The sequence below is a fragment of the Erpetoichthys calabaricus genome, chromosome 5 (genome assembly GCF_900747795.2).
Source record: "Erpetoichthys calabaricus chromosome 5, fErpCal1.3, whole genome shotgun sequence".
In the NCBI taxonomy this organism is placed as follows: Eukaryota; Metazoa; Chordata; class Cladistia; order Polypteriformes; family Polypteridae; genus Erpetoichthys; species Erpetoichthys calabaricus.
The window spans coordinates 145,249,802-145,268,674 of NC_041398.2; the positions used below are offsets into that span (position 1 = coordinate 145,249,802).

The window sequence follows — 18,873 nt, forward strand, 5'->3', positions numbered from 1 at the left end:
TTTATGGGACTTCTGATTGACCTGGAAGTAATTCCATTGGACCATGCCCTAGCAGCAGAAGTACAGTAATCCCTCACTATATCGCGCTTCGCCATTCGCGGCTTCACTCCATCGCGGATTTATATGTAAGCATATTTAAATATATATCGCGGATTTTTCGCTGCTTCGCGGGTTTCTGCGGACAATGGGTCTTTTAATTTCTGGTACATGCTTCCTCAGTTGGTTTGCCCAGTTGATTTCATACAAGGGACGCAATTGGCAGATGGCTGAGAAGCTACCCAGCTTACATTTCTCTTTCTCTTGCGCTGACTTTCTCTGATCCTGACGTAGGGGGATTGAGCAGGGGGGCTGTTCCCACACCTAGACGATATGGACGCTAGTCTAAAAATGCTGAAAGATTATCTTCACATTGCTATCTTTTGTGCAGCTGCTTCCTGAAACGACATGCTGCACCGTGCTTCGCATACTTAAAAGCTCGAAGGGCACGTATTGATTTTTGCTTGCTTGTTTTTCTCTGTCTCTCTCTCTCTTTCTGTGCTCCTGACAGAGGGGGTGTGAGCTGCCGCCTTCAACAGCTTTGTGCCGCGGTGCTTCGCATACTTAAAAGCCAAACAGCCCTATTGATTTTCCTCTGCCTTTATGACAGTCTCTGCTCCTGACTCCTTTGAAGAGGAAGATATGTTTGCATTCTTTTAATTGTGAGACGGAACTGTCATCTCTGTCTTGTCATGGAGCACAGTTTAAACTTTTGAAAAAGAGACAAATGTTTGTTTGCAGTGTTTGAATAACGTTCCTGTCTCTCTACAACCTCCTGTGTTTCTGCGCAAATCTGTGACCCAAGCATGACAATATAAAAATAACCATATAAACATATGGTTTCTACCTCGCGGATTTTCTTATTTCGCGGGTGGCTCTGGAACGCAACCCCCGCGATGGAGGAGGGATTACTGTACTCCCAGATCCAAGATAAAAGAGTGCTCGACCTCACTTCAACGAGTCAGAGTTGAGTGGATGAGGCTGAAACTCATTGAGGAAGCGTGGAGGAGAGCAGAAGCGAGAGAAGAAGAATTGTGTTGGTTTATGTCAATTTTGAAACCTTTGTACAAGGTATTTTGTGTAGATAACCGTTTTATTGGTCCTGGGACTTGTGTCTGTACATTGTGTCTGGGGTTTGGGGTGCTGCAACACTCCCTAGTGGTTACACTACTTATTCAAAATGCTATATTTCTTGTGTTGGGTATTCAGAGGGTGCATCATAGTAGTGCTAACCGTTAGGTAATCCAGTGAAGTCTTTGGTAGTCTACTCTAATCTTTTAATGTATAGTATCTAATGTTTTTATTTTTCTATCAACTATGCATTAAGGTAACAATAAATTACTCCTGTAAATATGGGTGTGTGCATGTTTGGTCTTTCTGAATGTCTTGTATTTTGTCCATGGTTAGTTCTTACCTTAATTTTTTTATTATTTGTGTTTGTATAATTTTTTTCTTGAAATATAGCTATCTGTAAACTTATATTTACTCTCTTTAAAAGGCTGTGTTTTTGGGTCACAACAATTTGTTAGACGAAAAGCAGATTTCCAGTAAATATATCAAATAAACATGTTTTGGTTAAGTATAAAAATGTAAAAAATCAGGAAGCAATATGGTGGAATTAAACTGAAGAAAGGAACAGGATAAAAACAACACAAAGAAATATCTAGCATTGATGCCAACTTCCCCATTCCAAATTCTATGTGCAGCAAGACTGTACTGCAGAGTCCATTCCGACAGACTGCAGGGTGCTCTGATATGGCATCAGTTCAGCTAAGGATTGCAAGGTATTGCACAGGGAGGTTTAAGGAGTAAGGACCATCACTGAGACACAATACCATCTCTGCAAGACATATTTGCCAAGCGCTAACTGGAAAAGGCAAAATGAATCATAAAAGACCTGAGTCAGCCTGCATGGACATTTTTCTCCCTCCTTCCATCCATCAGACAGGCACTTCAGAACTATTAACACCAGAACGGTGAGATTTAAGAACAGTTTCTACCCACAGGTAGTAAGGCTACTCAACTCTCATGTAGTAATTGATAAACTGTCTATAATCAACTCAGCAAATTAAGTGCCACATCGTCTGTGATTCTTTTGTACATAAGATTGTGTTTAGTGTTATTTACTGTGATTATTATTATTATATTTAAGTTTAAGGATTTTCTTTTCCTGATGTTGTATGTTAATTATTGTGTCTACAAGGAACATTTTGTGAGCAATAATTTTGCTATACATTGTACATTTGGCAATAAAAAGACATTGACCTTGATTGCAATGTAGTCGATTGTATAAGAGCATCCAGTTTCTGGATTTGAGTTACAGCTCAGGTCCATTTTTATTTGTTTTAGAAGATCTTCTCTAACATAAAGTTCAAGCAGCTCCAATGAAAGCCAATATGGCAGATATTAGTGCCCAAAGATAACAGTTTAAGAAATGAGTGGGAAGGATGACTGGTCCAGTTGGAGATAACTATGAGGAGAAAAAAGGAATAATCATTGCCAAAACTGAGGAAAGAGAAGAGAAGGAATGAGACTGATGCCACAGGATTGAAGGGCTTCTCAAAAATAAATAAAGGAACAACCCGGGGTGGAAAAAAGGCTGATTTAAATGTATTGCCACATCACAGAAATAGGAATTTGTCTTTATAGTGCAAAAAGCATGGCAGATATTTGCAAATGTTTTGTTGATAATGAAAGCCAAAGGAACTGTCAGTAAAACATCAGGGCCTATTACACAGGAATTAGAATGATCTTTTGTCAAAACCAAAATTGAATCCAGTAAATGAAGTCAGAAAACCAAAAACAGATTCAAAGCCATAATGTTCTCTGTGATGTTTTGACTCACAATAGTAAGAAAATAAAACAAGGACTTGATCTTAATATTAAATGTAAGCACCTATGTTATGTGTCATAGCAACCATGATGTAGTGCCACATCGCATATGCTTCACATGCAATGGCAGCCATATAGCATCGCAATGACCAGACACACAAAATGGTGACTTCCATAAAATCAAATAAAAAAAATGGCTGTACCAATGGAAAACCTGCACACACAAAAACATTTAAAAAATATCACCAAATAAGGATTAATATTCTCAAAAATAAAAGTGAATAACTGACAAATGAGGCAAAATGAATGGAACTGATGTCAAACGATTTTAACAGAAAAAGGGGAAACCAATCAATTCCAGAAACCCTTTGTGGGGGCTTATATTATTTAGGGGTTCCAAACATTTCTCTATGCTCTGTACTCATGACATAAGCATATTTTCTTTTAAGTCTAATCTGTATCTTAGCATTCTGCTCTCATGAATGTCATTAGAACAAGGAACAGACACAAATCTGAAAATGGCTTAACTTACCAGATGAGGCAAACCAGGGCTGTCAAATACCTGATGTTTCTTGTTCTAAAGAGGTCAATGTAGGTGTACAAACGTTGTGTCTTCTTAATGTTTTCTTGCTAAATATTGGAGAAAGATAATGAAACATTGTGTTTATAAACTTAATTTTAAAATTTGTTCCACAGACAAGAGATAAAATATGAGCTTCACAGAAAGAGCACAAGCCAGTAACAAAGAGTAGTCACACAAAGTGAAGTCAGTTTGAAATAGTTGGTAGACAAGTGAAAAACATGAAGTTTGAAACAGAAGGAATATAATTTGATGTAATATGTAATGGAGGCCTAAAATTAGAAAGCACACCTTATGAAAAAAAGATATAGCAATCCCTGTGGAATTGCTGCTGTCAGGGCCGGATTTATATGAAAAGAGGCCCTAGGCTATTCCACTTATGAGGCCCTTTCACCTTCCATTTTTAAGTTTGTAAATTACATGAGAGATAATAAAATTTTGCTAACAATTTGAATGTAGGCCCCTCTTGATCTTGAGGCCCTAGGCTGAAGCCTAGTTAGCCTATAGGAAAATCCGGCCCTGGCTGCTGTCCATAACCAGCAAGTTTACAGAAACACTTAAAAGGCAAATAGAATACTGGGTTACTCAGAATTTTACACCATATGACACACAAATAATTTAACACAACATTTTCAAAACCATTTAATCCAATGCATAAACTCTGTGAAGGGACCAGGATGTGAAGTAAACCTCTTCACCACTATGTCTTACAAACAGATAAACATTACTTTATAATGTGCCTTTCTATTGTAAACTTCATTCCTATATGTTTCTGAAGTGTAGCACTACACAGCAGCATTGGCAGATTAACTAACTGCTTCAAGTTAGATGTTAGGCTGAACCAGAAACCTAGTTTACAAGTCTATTTATTCAATTTTCATCCAGTATAATTTACTTCTGAGGTCATATTAGGAATTCTGTGTGTAGTATTGTCTTCATATTACAAGGAACTTAGGTATAATAACGTTAGAGCAATTCCATGTTGGGCCATTTGCAGACTATTTATAAATAAATGGCTTTTTGTCCAACTGCATACGACAATAAACATCATTTTTGGTTATAAAGGGTCCTAAAGGTAGTGAGCTCCTGTTGCATCTACTCACTGTTGGGTCTGCAGCACAGACTTCTTTGAAATCTGATGTAGATGTGGTCGAGAGCAGGCAACATGGAAACTTTATTAGATAAATAAAAGAACTGTATAGGTAAAGCAAAATGTACTGTCAAGAAAGCAGAGAAACTTTTATATGAGTGGACTATTTACAACAGAATCAACAAGTATTTCAATATAGATAGGCTTCAAGACTAAACAGAGCCCAAAATTCATGTACAGTCTTAGATAATGACCCCCAAAAAGGAAATGGCTCTAAATGAACATTATTAAGTAAATGTGTTCAAAACACAGAGTATTACAATGCAGTAGAGTGTAAAAATGCCCTGGGGTGATTGGTAATATCTAGCATATAGGCTGATGATTTGTTTTTAATGGTTTTACCTTTAGCTGAAATTAAAATGCTGTCAAGCAGGAACTGAATTCTAAATATATGAAAAATGAAAAAGATAATATAGTTGTGCAATTAATTCTGTGATAATGTTTTTCCTAGGGTGTTCATATTATTGTGTTTTGCTATGTAGGCTGCACAACTCCTCCTCCTTCAGGTTACCTACTCAAGAACACAGGAGCTTCAGACCTTCATTTATGTCTACTTAACCTCGAATAATTTGATGGAACCCTTTCAGTCTGGTTACATGGCGCAGCACAGCTGTGAAACTGCTCTGCTACGGGTAACCAATGATTTGCTTATGGCAGCAGACTCTGGACAAACCAGCATATTAATTCTGTTAGATCTTAGTGCAGCATTTGACACTGTCAGACATGACATTCTACTGTCCAGAATGGAGAAAATGCTGTGTATCTCTGGAACTGCCCTCCAGTGGTTCAAGTCCTATCTGACTGATATGCAAGAGTTTGTTAGTCTTGGCAACAGCAGATCTAACTCAGCCCCAGTCACACAAGGAGTCCCTCAGGGCTCAGTCCTCTGCCCTCTTCTCTTCTGTATTTACATGCTTCCCCTTGGCCATATTATTCATAGCTATGGACTGAGTTATCATTTTTATGCAGGTGATACTCAGCTCTACTTCAATGTTAAAAGTAGATAGATAGATAGATAGATAGATAGATAGATAGATAGATAGATAGATAGATAGATAGATAGATAGATAGATAGATAGATAGATAGATAGATACTTTATTAATCCAAGGGGGAAATTCACATACTCCAGCAGCAGCATACTGATAAAGAACAATAAATTAAAGATTGATAAAAATGCAGGTGTAACAGACAATAACTTTGTATAATGTTAACATTTACCCCCCTGGGTGGAATTGAAGAGTTGCATAGTGTGGGGGAGGAACAATCTCCTCAGTCTGTCAGTGGAGCAGGACAGTGACAGCAGTCTGTCGCTGAAGCTGCTCCTCTGTCTGCAGATGATACTGTTTAGTGGATGCAGTGGATTCTCCATGATTGACAGGAGCCTGCTCAGCGCCCGTCGCTCTGCCACGGATGTCAAACTGTCCAGCTCCGTGCCTACAATAGAGCCTGCTTTCCTCACCAGTTTGTTCAGGCGTGAGGCGTCCTTCTTCTTTATGCTGCCTCCCCAGCACACCACTGCGTAGAAGAGGGCACTCGCCACAACCGTGGAAGTTCCACAAAAAGTGGAACTTCATCAGAGCTTTCTCAGCTCACAACCTGCCTTAGTGAAATTAAAACCTGGATGGAGCAGAACTCTTTAAAATTAAATTGCAACAAAACTGAACTCCTGCAAATTGGGACTAAAATGCAACTTAATAAAATGAGCTCCTTTCCAGACCATCTTGGCGGTGATCTCATCAGACCTGTCTTAACTGTAAAGAATCTTGGTGTCATTTTTGATTCCTCCCTCTCTTATTCTGCCCACATAAATCACATTAAGAAACTTTCTTACTTTCACCTCCGTAACATATCCTGTGTTCGCTCCTTCCTCTCCTTCTCTAATGCTGAGGAACTTGTCCATGTTTTTATCACATCCCGCATCAATTATTGTAATTCCCTACTGGCAGGTGCCTCTTCTAATCTTCTATCACAGCTCCAGCTTATTCAAAACTCGGCTGCAAGAGTCCTTACTCGAACCAGCAGCAGCGAGCACATCACACCCATCCTGCTCAGTCTTCACTGGCTTCCCGTGTCTTACAGAATCAAATATAAAATTCTACTAATAACCTACATTGCCTTAAATAACCTTGCGCCAAACTACATCAGTGACCTTCTCCATCACTATGTGCCTGCCCGCCCACTAAGGTCCTCTGATTCTGGCAATCTTGTTGTACCCCACACTAATCTACACTCCATGGGTGACAAGGCCTTCAGCTGTATAGCACACAGACTCTGGAATGACCTACCGAAATTAATCAGGTCAGCTGACTCCATGAATTCTTTTAAAAAACAACTCAAAACTCATCTGTTCAGGAAGGCTTTTAGCTCCACTTGACTTTATTACCCTTCTCTCAGTTTACTTCTCTGTCAAGATGCTCATGTAACCTGTATGTGTGTGTGTGCTAGACCATCAATTATGTTGTCTGTTAGGCTTTCTTTCTCTGAATTCACTGTCGTAAACTTCTTTATTTATTTATCTGGTTTGTACAATGCTATATACTGTATACCCTGCCATTCTTTCTTATATTTTGTAAATGCCTTGAGCATGGGAAAGGCGCTATATAAATAAAATTAATTATTATGATTATTATTATTACAGTATAATCAAAAAGTAAGAACAAGCTTTTTTTTAGAATATGGAATATTATGTTAGATTACATATGCATAAATGAAAAAAAAAGAATAGCAAATAGGCAATTAACTTCAAAGTGAGAAAATATTGCTTCAGATTTTTGGTTTTGTTAAGCATCCATCCATCCATCCATCCATCCATCCATCCATCCATCCATCCATCCATCCATCCATCCATCCATCTTCTAAACCAATTTATTCAGAGTAGGGTCATGGCACAAGGCAGGCACAATCATCATATATGTTAATTGTAAATGTTTTTATTTAATATTCCATTATACCCTGCTTCATTACAAGTTGCACTTTTGCATAATTTCCATACTCACGAACAAGACTGCAGTTACTGAAATGTAACTGAACCCTTCATATTCTCTTACTTTTTTAAAGATCATTTATAGGTTTATTTTTATGTAGAATACAATTCTGAACGGGTGGCACAGTGTGCAGTACTGGGTATTCCTATTTTCCATGCACATCTCCCAACAACTTACAGGTTAGGTGGACTGGCAATTTTAAATTGACCCATGTATGCATAAATGGGTCCAGATGTGGACTGATGTCCTGTTGAGGGCTGCTTCTTCCTTTGCACTCCAAACTTCCAGCAGAGGCTTTGACCCTGAATTGGACTAAGTGGGTTTAAGAATGTTATATTATGTTAGCCAACAATGATGGATTGTTATGGGGCAGAATACCTTTGAGAAAAATATCACAATGTAAAGGAAAGTGATAGAAAATATTGTAATAGTACCATCAACTCCAAAGACTCGTCTGGTGTAAATATAACTTCTGGTGGTGTAACTCCATTTTTTTGTGCAGCTGCATGAAGAATCGCCTTTGCTTCTTCCATTTCTCCTTGGGATAAGAGCCATCTTGGTGATTCAGGTATCAGCCTGCAATTTTTAATGATACAGAGAGTCAGCTAACCACATTAAGTAAAACAAAATGTGTATTTTTTAAACAGCACAAGACCAATGCCTAGACCTGCAATTGAAGTAATCACTTGAATAAAACTGTAATACAGCACTGTGTACTTGTTGAATCATCCTGTTGTGAGCAGCACCATAACATAAACTGAGCTAAACTAAGAATCAGCATACAACAGCAAAAAATATTAAACACATAAGATCCACTTTCCTGGATAAGAGTTGTGCTGGCAAGATACCAAGCAGAACAGACAGACCAGCCTACTCTCATCAATGTTTTCCAGTTCCTTCTAGGGAGTCTCCTGATCCTTCCAGGCCACTGGAGAGTTAAAATCCCTCCTGCGTGCCCTTGGGGGACATCAGAATGCCATCCTAAATGTTAGCCAAAACCACTTCAGCTAGCTCATTTCCATCCAAAAGAGCAGTTCTGTTTATCATTGCAGAGCTCCTCACAGTTTCATGGGGAATGGATCCAGGAACCTCATATTCATGATCTCATTCTTTCAGTAACTGTAGACTGACTGTATCTGTGGATTTAGCTCTCATTTTACTGTTATGGTCTGTACAATGTCGACAAAACCTCTGTAGTTGCAACCCTCTCTTCCCTCAAAAGTAAAGAATAATTGGGTGCAGAATTACTTACTTACCTATTTAAAGGAAATAAAGTGTGTAGTAAAATTACTCTACTATACAATCCTAACTAATGCTTACTGTACTTTGTGCAAAGTAGATATTTGGCTACACAAAATATGCTTGCATCAGAACTTATGTATAATTATATAAAATAAAGATAATTTGGATTTTTTTTGCTAAACTAAAGAGTCAATACCAGACAAAACTAAACACTAGAAGGATAATTATAAATTCTCTAAATAATGAAGAAAATGTACAGTTAAGTAAGAAGTTCATCTTTAAAATTATGTGCTTGCTGGGTTAGGTCCAGCTTCCCCATGTCTCAACTCTGGATAAGTGGGATTGGAAGATGAATGGATGGATACTTGGATGGAAGGTAACTAGATTGAGAAATTCATGACAAAATGCAAAACAGAGGCTGTTTGTTCACTTACCACCATAGTGGCGTATAAAGAACTCCTGGTAAGGACAGGGCTAAAAGCAGCATCCTCCAATCACGAATGAAATACGCAAACATGGGAAGAGCAGCATATCCTAAAGCATAAAACACACATACTCCTAATGTAGAATATGTAATTCGTATGGATTTGACCAACAGTTCATTGCCTAGAGGAAAGATGAAACAAATATTATCATATTTAGTTTACTTCAGTAACAGTTAGTTAATAATTACATACAGAGTAGCATATTTAGTTAGGTGAAGTCATAGAAATTGTAATATATATGGCTATGAAAAGATAAATAGTTAATTAAATATAAATCCAGAAGATAAGTCATGTTTTTAGTCCATCCACTCATCCATCGACCCCTGAACCCACTTAATCCAATTCAGGGTCAGTAGCGTTTAACACAAGGCAGGAATCAATCCTGGATGGAATACTCTATAGGGCACACTCATTCACACATCTGCACTGGTCCTTTCACCAATTAACATAACCTTCACGTCTTTGAGGAAAAGGAAAAAAACTGAAGAAGTATTCACACAAATACAGAGAAAGAGCATGAGGTACATGCAGACTGTATGGCCTTATCAAATGCTTTCTGAAAGTCAACATAAATAATATCATATGCTCCACTTTGCTCATATCCTTTTGTCGCTTCCTCATAGAATTCCAGTATGTTGGTAAAACTTGACCTCCCTCTTCTGAACCCATGCTAACTGTTCAATAAAACTCCTGTTCTTGCCATTTGTCATTGTTGCTCAATCTTTCCCTTAATAATTCCTTCCATTAATGTACATGTGATGCACATTAAAGTTTATTGGCCTATAGTTGCTTAGATCTGCAGGTCACCCTTTTTATATAAAAGGGTAATACAGGGTGGCGCAGGGAAACGGAAAATTTTCAATTGACGTTTAATGCACGAATAAAACACATTACAAAATACATTTAATGTATTGTATAGAATATGCAATTAATAATGGTAATCAATATTCATTCAATATTCATTTTATGTTTTGAAGGAAACATCATGAAGGTGGTGTCCATTTTTCTGTATACATTCTGATAACCTGTTGTGGAAATTCTGCACTGCTCGATGTAGCATGTCAAGAGGAATGCCAGTAATTTCCTCTTTAATCCTCCTTTTTTAGTTCAGCAATGGTTGCATGACATGTACGGTACACTTGGCTTTTAAGATGTACCCAAAGAAAAAAAAACACAAACAGTGAGATCTGGGAATCTCAGAAGCCATGGAATGTCACCGTTGTGTGACATGACACACCCTCCAAACAATTGTCAGACAGTATGCAAAGTGGCTCCACCTGGGGACAGGCTGAACCTGTTTCTTCGAAATTACACACCCATGTTGTAATTGCATGAGTAGACGGGACATGATCATGAAACCCTAACTGGTAATGATGCTAAAATTTCCTTTGCGCAGCAGTCATACTATCACCATTCTTAAAAAAGGCTGTCACATTGAACGCTCATTGTGCACCACTCCACTGCTGCATTATAACTAACGGCAAGGGGTTCTAAAATGAGGTTGCATTGGTCCCAAACAACTGCTGATGCCCCAAGATCGCCAACACCTAGTTCCAAAACTTCCCGTTTCCCTGCTCCACCCTGTGTTTGCCATTTTCCAGTCCTTGTATAACCCCTAGTGTAATGGCCCGTCTCCTGGTATCTCCTGCATGCTCGAGACTTTCTTGTGACAGCACATATGGATGTGCCATCCTGGAGGAGATGAGCTACCTGTGCAACATACTGTAAATCAGCCCTAACCCTACCCCTAACCCTCATGTTACCAGTAGTGACAAGAGGCCTCATGTATAATGCAGTGCATAGAATTCACTGAAACATGTCATACAGACAAAACTGGAAATGTGTGTACGCACAAAAAATCCAGATTCATAAAACTGTGCGCACGCCAAGTTTCATGCACTTCCCCTTTATAAATCCCAATAAACGTGAAATTGAATGCTTGTGCATGTGCCTTCAGCCCCACCCCGACTTCTCACAGAATTTTGCATATTTGAATATGCAAATCGATATAAATAGTCCATTCTGTTCAGTGTTTTGTTAAAAGACAATGGCAAAAGCATGTGGAAAAAAGAAGAATTTTAGCGACTGCAAAGTGGAGGCAAGGAAAAACCATACTATTTGTTGGCTTAAGCAGTGGTATAAGTAACAAAAGGAAATTGATGGAGTGATACAGTGTGGCGGAGACACTGGAAAATTCAAGTTTAGAAAGTCACACAATGCCCAAATTAAAAAAGTGGTCAGATATCAAAGTCGACGTGAAAAGGCGAGTCGCAGCCCACTATCTGTTTATTCTACTTCAGACAATATTACAAAAGCTGATCCCTATGCCAACTACGTGACTCCAGGTGGTGATGGTGCTGCTATGCCCAGAACATCTTCGGGTTCTGGCTGCATACACACTTCTGCATCAGAAACCACTGGGTGACCATCTGCCTCTGTGCTGACAGATGATGTTCTGGAGTCATAAAATGCAATAGTGGATGCTGTAAGAGATATGGCCAGTGAATTAAGGAATATAAGGGCTGCACTATGTGTTATTGACCACAAATTAAACAAATTGTTTAAAAAATAAACGCTACATCTGATTACCTGTTTTTACATTCTGCTAATTACATTCAAACAAAGTTGTAATGCTGTCCGAATTGGCTGATCATTTGGTGGGTCAGGGTCAAGTCATCATATCACATCTGTTCAGATACGGGCAAACAACGATTGTGTGCCATGTTATGCAGCATGCTACATGCTTGCACAATGTGACACACTTTCAGTGGACTATAGAGCAACACATTAATAGCATGGAAAAACTTTCTATTTACATAAGCAAATGAATTCTCTGAAAGTGCCTTTATAGTATAGTGTAGATTGTTTGCTCTTTAAATGATTCTTTGAGGTGACTTGTTATCTTTAAAAATAATGCTTGACTTTTGCTGCACTTGTTGGAAAAAGCACGTGCGACTGTGTGAAGTTGCAATTTTTATAGGCTCTCTGAATACAGATGATTTAATGATAGCTCATTCTTTTGGTGATTCATCCCTGGCTGTAACTTATCCAGTGTTGTTGCAATAGCAATGTGCATGCAGTTGACCGCTCCAATTACATTTGGTGAACCGGATTTTGCTGCGCATTGCGCTTTGATGTTTCCCAGTGTAAGGAAATCTTATATAGCTGGATGACAATAGGATAATACCATTCCATACAACTAGCATGGCACAACTCAATGATGATTGTGAAATACCCAACCAGCAAGTTCATGCTGAAAAGCTCCTGTGACTAAAAACCCGAGAGTGGACAGAACTTGCAAAGGGATAGTTAGAGCACAATTCCTCAAAGCCTGCCTTTGTAAAGCCAGTGCCAGTTCAGCACACAGCTCCAAGAGGATAGCCCTTGGAAATCAAAATCAACTTAAAAGCTAATCATCATCATCATTATCTATAAATACAAGCTCTCTTTCATTTCTTTCATTTGCGATATCTTCTAACAACACTAAAGCATCTATGGTAGTTGGAACAGTGTGCACCATTGTATTGTTACAGAATGATTACAATCAAGTGAATTAAATTTGTAAATGATATGCAATTAATTTTGGTGCATTTGATAAATCCCACGACATTGATGCAAATCTAAAAAAGAAAGGGACGCCACACATTAACAGTAGCACTGCTTTGATGCTGGGTGCCACTCATTTGCAAAACCGAGCAGAAATTTGCGTATGCTCAGTGTGACAATGCCATTAAAATGTGCGTGGCTTTACAGCAAGTAAAGTTTTTATACATCTTGAAGTGAGCATGGAAACAGGTGTATGCAACATGTTTGGGCTTAAGCACATGAAGCCCAAGGACACTAGCAAAATGGAAAACTAGAAAAGAATCAGTCAGGAAGGATAATGAGAAAGCAATTGTTTGTGCCCCCCCATGCTAAACAATTCCCTCTTTGGTGGTGTCTTACTGTTGCCTCTCCAGTATATAAATATTTCTCTCCAAATATATATATATGTAGATAGAGAACCAAAAAAGGTAGAAAATGAGTCACATTTTAAAACAGTTTTTATTCCTAAGCTTTGAAACAACTTACCAGGTATTACTGTATCATCAGAGGAAAATGTTTAGACATACAGGAATCAAAGGCAATATATACCAAGTGAAGGCTGGGGGTAAAAGAAGAAGTTCCAAGGTTGGGGGGGGGGGGGGGGGGTGTGGATTAATAAGGTGGGCTTTGGTGTTGGTCATAAAGTCTTTTTATTAGTTGAAATATATATAGAAGTGAAGGTCTGTGATAACACCCCCTGAACCCCACCTTACTAATCAATTTTTGAAATAAGTACCCAATGAAGAGTTTCAATCTCTTTTGAAGCTCAAATGAGACCGCAGATCATGATGGAGAGCAGGTCTGGGGCTTATCAATAAATCATTGTGTCAGAGAACTATTGAATCATTACAATCTGCAGATAATGCTGTCATGTTTCAGACAGGATTCTTTCCTTTGCTGGGGCTTAAAGTCCTGGGTTTTTTGTTCACTTTTTTGTCATTTATTTATGTTAATGTTGCTTTTTTTGAGTGTGCATTTCATTTGACCTTGTCTTTATTTAAGCTGCTTGTATTATGTCCCATGCACTGTATGGGTGGTCAGACTAAGAAAAGGGGTCACCTACCAGTCACCACCAGGAACTGCCCTCCACCCTATAAATCCTCAGAGACTTTCACAGTTCCTGGCAGTTCATTTTGAACATGCTAGGGAGTCGGTGAGTGTACTTGTAATTATTTTTTGTGATTAATTGGAATTCTAGAATTTTGGATTTACAACATTTTTCTCTGTTTTTTGACTATTTTTTCATTTTATGTATTGGAACTTGTTTGCATTGGCTTTCCTTGTGTCTCAGGCAGTTCCATTTTGCCTTTGTGTTCCATTGGAATACTTATTGTGAAAAATAAATCTTTTATATTATAAAGTTTCAGTACTTCCCATTATTACTAGCTGGAGTTTGATGGCTATATTTCCCTCTAGTGGGCGTATTTGGAAGTACTTTTGCAGCTTACCGGGATTTATGTGCTTTGAGACTGCTAGGTCACTACAAATGCAGATCTGATGCTGGTTAAGTGTAATGTAAATACTGAGAACATATATTACAGAGTGATGCTTATGTAATTAATTTCCTCTTACATTCATTTCTAGATAAGTGAAATGTTTTTTTGAAACAGTTAACTTACATCAAGCAGCAAGTGACGTGAGCTGCTGTGACACACGCGTGCCTTCTCCTGCATTGAAGTCTTATTGGAGAACCACTCTTCCATGAGAAGCTTACTGTTAAAGTGGAAAATACTCAAATATACAACCTGAAGCGACCTCTTTCAGCATAAATTTGAAACTATCAATTAATCTGTACTTGAAGTTTTCACAGAATGTTTTCTGTATTAAGACGGATGAGTTTGCAGATTCACCAAACTTCAAAAATGAATACAGTAGATTGTATTTGACATATTTCTACAACAAAGAATTTTCCTGACAATTTTTTTTGAAGAATAAGTGTGCTGAATTTCAACAAAATTGATCAGCTTGGACCTGAGTTGTTTCATGAGGGCAGAAGCAGTAGGTGCTTTTTTCATTGCAGTATATGCAAAAGCACCTAAACATCAGTAGCATGTAGTAGCAGTTGTCTCTCTTGTGGATGATCACAGTTTTCTGTTTCAGAAAAGTTTAATTTAATTTAATTTACATTTTTTTGCAGAAACCAGAGGCACTGTGTATGAATTATCTTTGTTCAAGATCTCACTTATGGAGGCAACCACATGTAACTGTGCCCAAACGATGAACCAATTTGGTGGCAACCTTGGGGCCTACTTATGGATCTCAATGGTAAGGGAGGTAGTCATGTAAAGAAAGAGACCTTCTGTGCAATGTTAGCAGATGAGTCTCAGGATTTAATTGTTTAGGAAGATTTTGAAAAGCTCATGGAGAATTACTTTTACAAGCTTCGGAGATGTTCTGGTGAAACATCTGGGGCCTCATGTATAATGGCGTGCATAGAACTTATACTATAACATGGCATAAGCACAAAAGCGGAAATGTTCGTACGCACAAAAAAATCCAGATGCACAAATCTGTGCGAACGCCAACTTCCACATTCTTCCGCTAAATAAATCCTGGTCAGCGTGAAAAGTAATGCACATGCACGCACCTGCTATCCCGCCCCAATTCCACCCAGAATTATGACTCTTTGAATATGCAAATCAATATAAATAGCCCTTAAGCTCAGCCTTCTGTGAAAAGACAATGGCAAAAGCACGGGGGAAAATAGAAGAATTTCAGCGAATACCAAGTGGAGGCAAGGAAAAACGTACTATTTGTTGGTTTAAACAGTGGTCGGAGAAACTCAAAAGCTCAAGTTCACAAAGTCGCACAGTGCCCGAAATAAAAAAGAAGTTCTCACATATCAAAGTCGCCATGAAAAGGCGAGTCGTAGCCCACTGTCTATGTGTCATATGAAAGCTTATTAGGGTACAGAGGAAAAAAAAAGGCACACAGTGGGAAAAAAGCACAAAATGTCAACTTTAATCTCGGAATTTCCACTTTAATCACATAGTTTATTTTGTCATTAAAGTAGAACATCATAAACTTCATCTTAAAATCATTTAATTTACTAGTTTCTCAAATCCCATCGTAACTAAAGTAGCATGTTAAATGCTTTGTTTTGTATTTGATCTTCTATGTGCTCTATGTGTGTGAATCACTACGTGCTTCTGGGCTTTCTCTTCCTTCGACAGGACACAGAATCCATTACATTCATGATATTACAGCTCTCTGAATATTTAAAATACTGAGATCTATACGTGATATCATTTTCATGATGATAGGAGTTAAAGCATGTTGTTAAACATGGGAACATGGTGGCGCAGTGATTGTTCATGTCTCATGCAAGATGCTTGCTGCGCCATGCGTGACCTTCGATGAAATAATTTATTGTAGCAGTACTGTCTCTTTCAAATGTACTAACCCCCAATTCCTGTCTTTACTTTCCTTTCTCCAAATACCCAATCGCTACACAATCAGCTCTGTAATAGACGTTAAGCCATCTGTAAGGTTAGAACGCTGATTCTTCAAAACTTTTAAGAAACATTGAAATATCTTCGTAGTACGTGTTTAATTATTCTATCCATTTATCCTTCCAGTGACGCACCAGCCCAGCAAGAATACAGCGTGAGGCAGGAACAGTCCCTGAACTAGTTAGCACTGCGGCACTGTGTCCTCACATGTTTAATTATTAATATAGATTATTAACCCTCTATCTACCGCAGCCAGGTGTTACGTGGGTGACCCCTTTGTCTGGTCCAGCCACTCGGGTCCCCAACAATGAGGATCTTACGAGCTGGATCATCTTTGGGGAAAGGCGCCACATGGCCGTAGTGTCGTAACTGATGCTCCCTCACAATGCAGGTAATGTGCCTCATTTGGGACTTCATGAGCAATCGCTCATTCGACACAAAGTCAAACCAACGGTACCCAAGGATTTTCCGGAGAGACACAGTACCAAAGGAGTCCAGTCTTCATCTCAGGTCACTGGATAGCGTCCATGTCTCGCAACCATATAGCAAGACAGGAAGCACCAGGACTTTAAAGACTTGGACCTTCGTCCTTTTGCATAGATATTGGGAGCGCCACACACCCCTTTCCAGCGACCTCATGACCCCCCCATGCTCTCCCAATTCGTCTACTGACTTCATAGGAAGAGTCACCAGAGACATGAATGTCACTGCCAAGGTAAGTAAACCTCTCAACAAGGTCAACACTCTCTCCACAAACAGACACACTGCTGATGGCTGTGCCCAAGAGGTCACTAAAGGCCCGGATCTTGGTTTTTATCCAGGACACTCACAAGCCCAGACACTCAGACTCCTCGCTCAGTCTCTTGAGCGCCATGAACAGAGCCTCCTTTGACTCCGCAAAGATCACAGCATCGTCAGCAAAGTCAAGATCAGTGAATCTTTCTTCACCAACAGATATCCCACAGCCTCTGGACCCCATGACCTTGCCCAACACCCAGTCCATACAAGCATTGAACAGAGTAGGACCAAGAACACACCCCTGACGAACCCCAGAATCAACTGGGAAAAACGCAGAGGTCCTGGCTCCACTCTGCACAGCACTCACAGTACCAGTGTACAGGCCGGCCATGATATCCAGCAACCTCGAGGAGATCCTGCGAATCCTCAGGATGTACCACAGGGCAGCTCGATCAACTGAGTGGAATGCTTTGCAAAAATCGACAAATGCTGCAAAGAAACTCTGCTGATATTCGCGTTTGTGCTCCATGAGAACCCTCAGTGCCAGGATGCGGTCTATGGTAGACTTCTTAGGCATAAAACCAGACTGTTCCGGTTTCTGGTAGGTGAGCAAGTGATCACGGATCCTATTGAGGACGACCCTAGCAAGGACCTTACCTGGCACCGAGAGCAGTGTTATCCCCCTGTAGTTGCTGCAATCCAGACGATCATCCTTCCCTTTCCAGAAAGGGATGACAAGTCCCGTTTTCCAGTCAGTTGGAATGATGCCAGTCTCCCAAATGGAAGCAAAGATTGCTTGCAATACCATGAAGACAGCCTTACCACCAGCTTGGAGAAGTTCACCCCGGATACCACAGATCCATGCGCCTTTCCCCCCCTCAGCTGGTTCACCACCAGTGCAATCTCAGTGAGATTGTTACAGGCTAATTACAATCACATGCCTTAAACTAATAAACAATATGCAGTTAGTTTCAGTGTATATGATAAAGCCGCATCAGGGATGTGGATTTAAAAAGGAAAGGGAAACCACACAGGAACAGTAGCACTGCTTTGATGTTGGGTGCCGCCAGTTTGCAAAACCGAGCGGAGAACTTGCGTACTACAGGGTATGAGCTACCGTGAAAATGTGCGCAGCTTTACGCCAAGTTCAGGTTTTATACATCGCGATTTGAGCGTGGAAACGTTTGTATGCAACATTTTTGTGCGTACGCACCGTTTATACATGAGGCCCCTGATGACTAAGTACAGGTAGATAAAATGTAGCCCAGGCTGGGAAATATTTGAGGCTGTTGTTACAAGGTGAAGGTGAAGAAATACTGCAAGGAGCTCATAAGACCAGTGTTGCATATTCTCCTCTACTGTTGTTAGTATCTGAGATACACTGAATATTCTGTATATTGCTAGGGTGTTTTGCTTAAGATAGCTAATCAAATTTACCAATTTTACAAAAAGGGAGGTGCTGCTCCCTCACAGTAAGGAGACCAAGGTTCACATTCCTCATACAGGTCCTCCCTGTATTGAGATTACATTTTCTCCCCATGTCTTGTGTGGGTTTCCCCTGGGTTCTCCAGTTTCCTCCCATCTTCCTGATGACTAGTGTGTATGTGGTGTGTGCAACACTGTGTTCATCCTTTTGACAGATTAGAGCTCTGTCCAGGGATTGTTCCTACATTGATCTCTATGCTTGCTGGAATAGGCTTCAGCTCCCCATGACCCTGCTCAGGATTAGGTGGGCTTAGAAAATGGTACGGTATTGTACAGAAAAGTAGAAACCATTTCTTTAGGTGT

General features: G+C 39.4%; 2 protein-coding genes across 4 annotated transcripts in view; both read right to left on the bottom strand.

Annotated features, from left to right (window-relative positions):
- The window catches only part of trappc11 (trafficking protein particle complex subunit 11), a 973,608-nt gene that overhangs the window by 696,847 nt on the left and 257,888 nt on the right, over positions 1–18,873 (bottom strand). The window lies entirely within an intron of this gene.
- LOC114652669 (solute carrier family 22 member 5-like) overlaps positions 1–18,873 on the bottom strand; it is a 134,503-nt gene that overhangs the window by 39,982 nt on the left and 75,648 nt on the right. Inside the window, exons 4-7 of the mRNA XM_051928451.1 lie at positions 9,260–9,431; positions 8,034–8,159; positions 6,820–6,823; positions 3,401–3,498 (exon numbers count right to left, since the gene is read on the bottom strand). Coding sequence (XP_051784411.1) covers positions 3,401–3,498; positions 6,820–6,823; positions 8,034–8,159; positions 9,260–9,431 — 400 coding nt within the window. The remainder of the gene's footprint in view (positions 1–3,400; positions 3,499–6,819; positions 6,824–8,033; positions 8,160–9,259; positions 9,432–18,873) is intronic.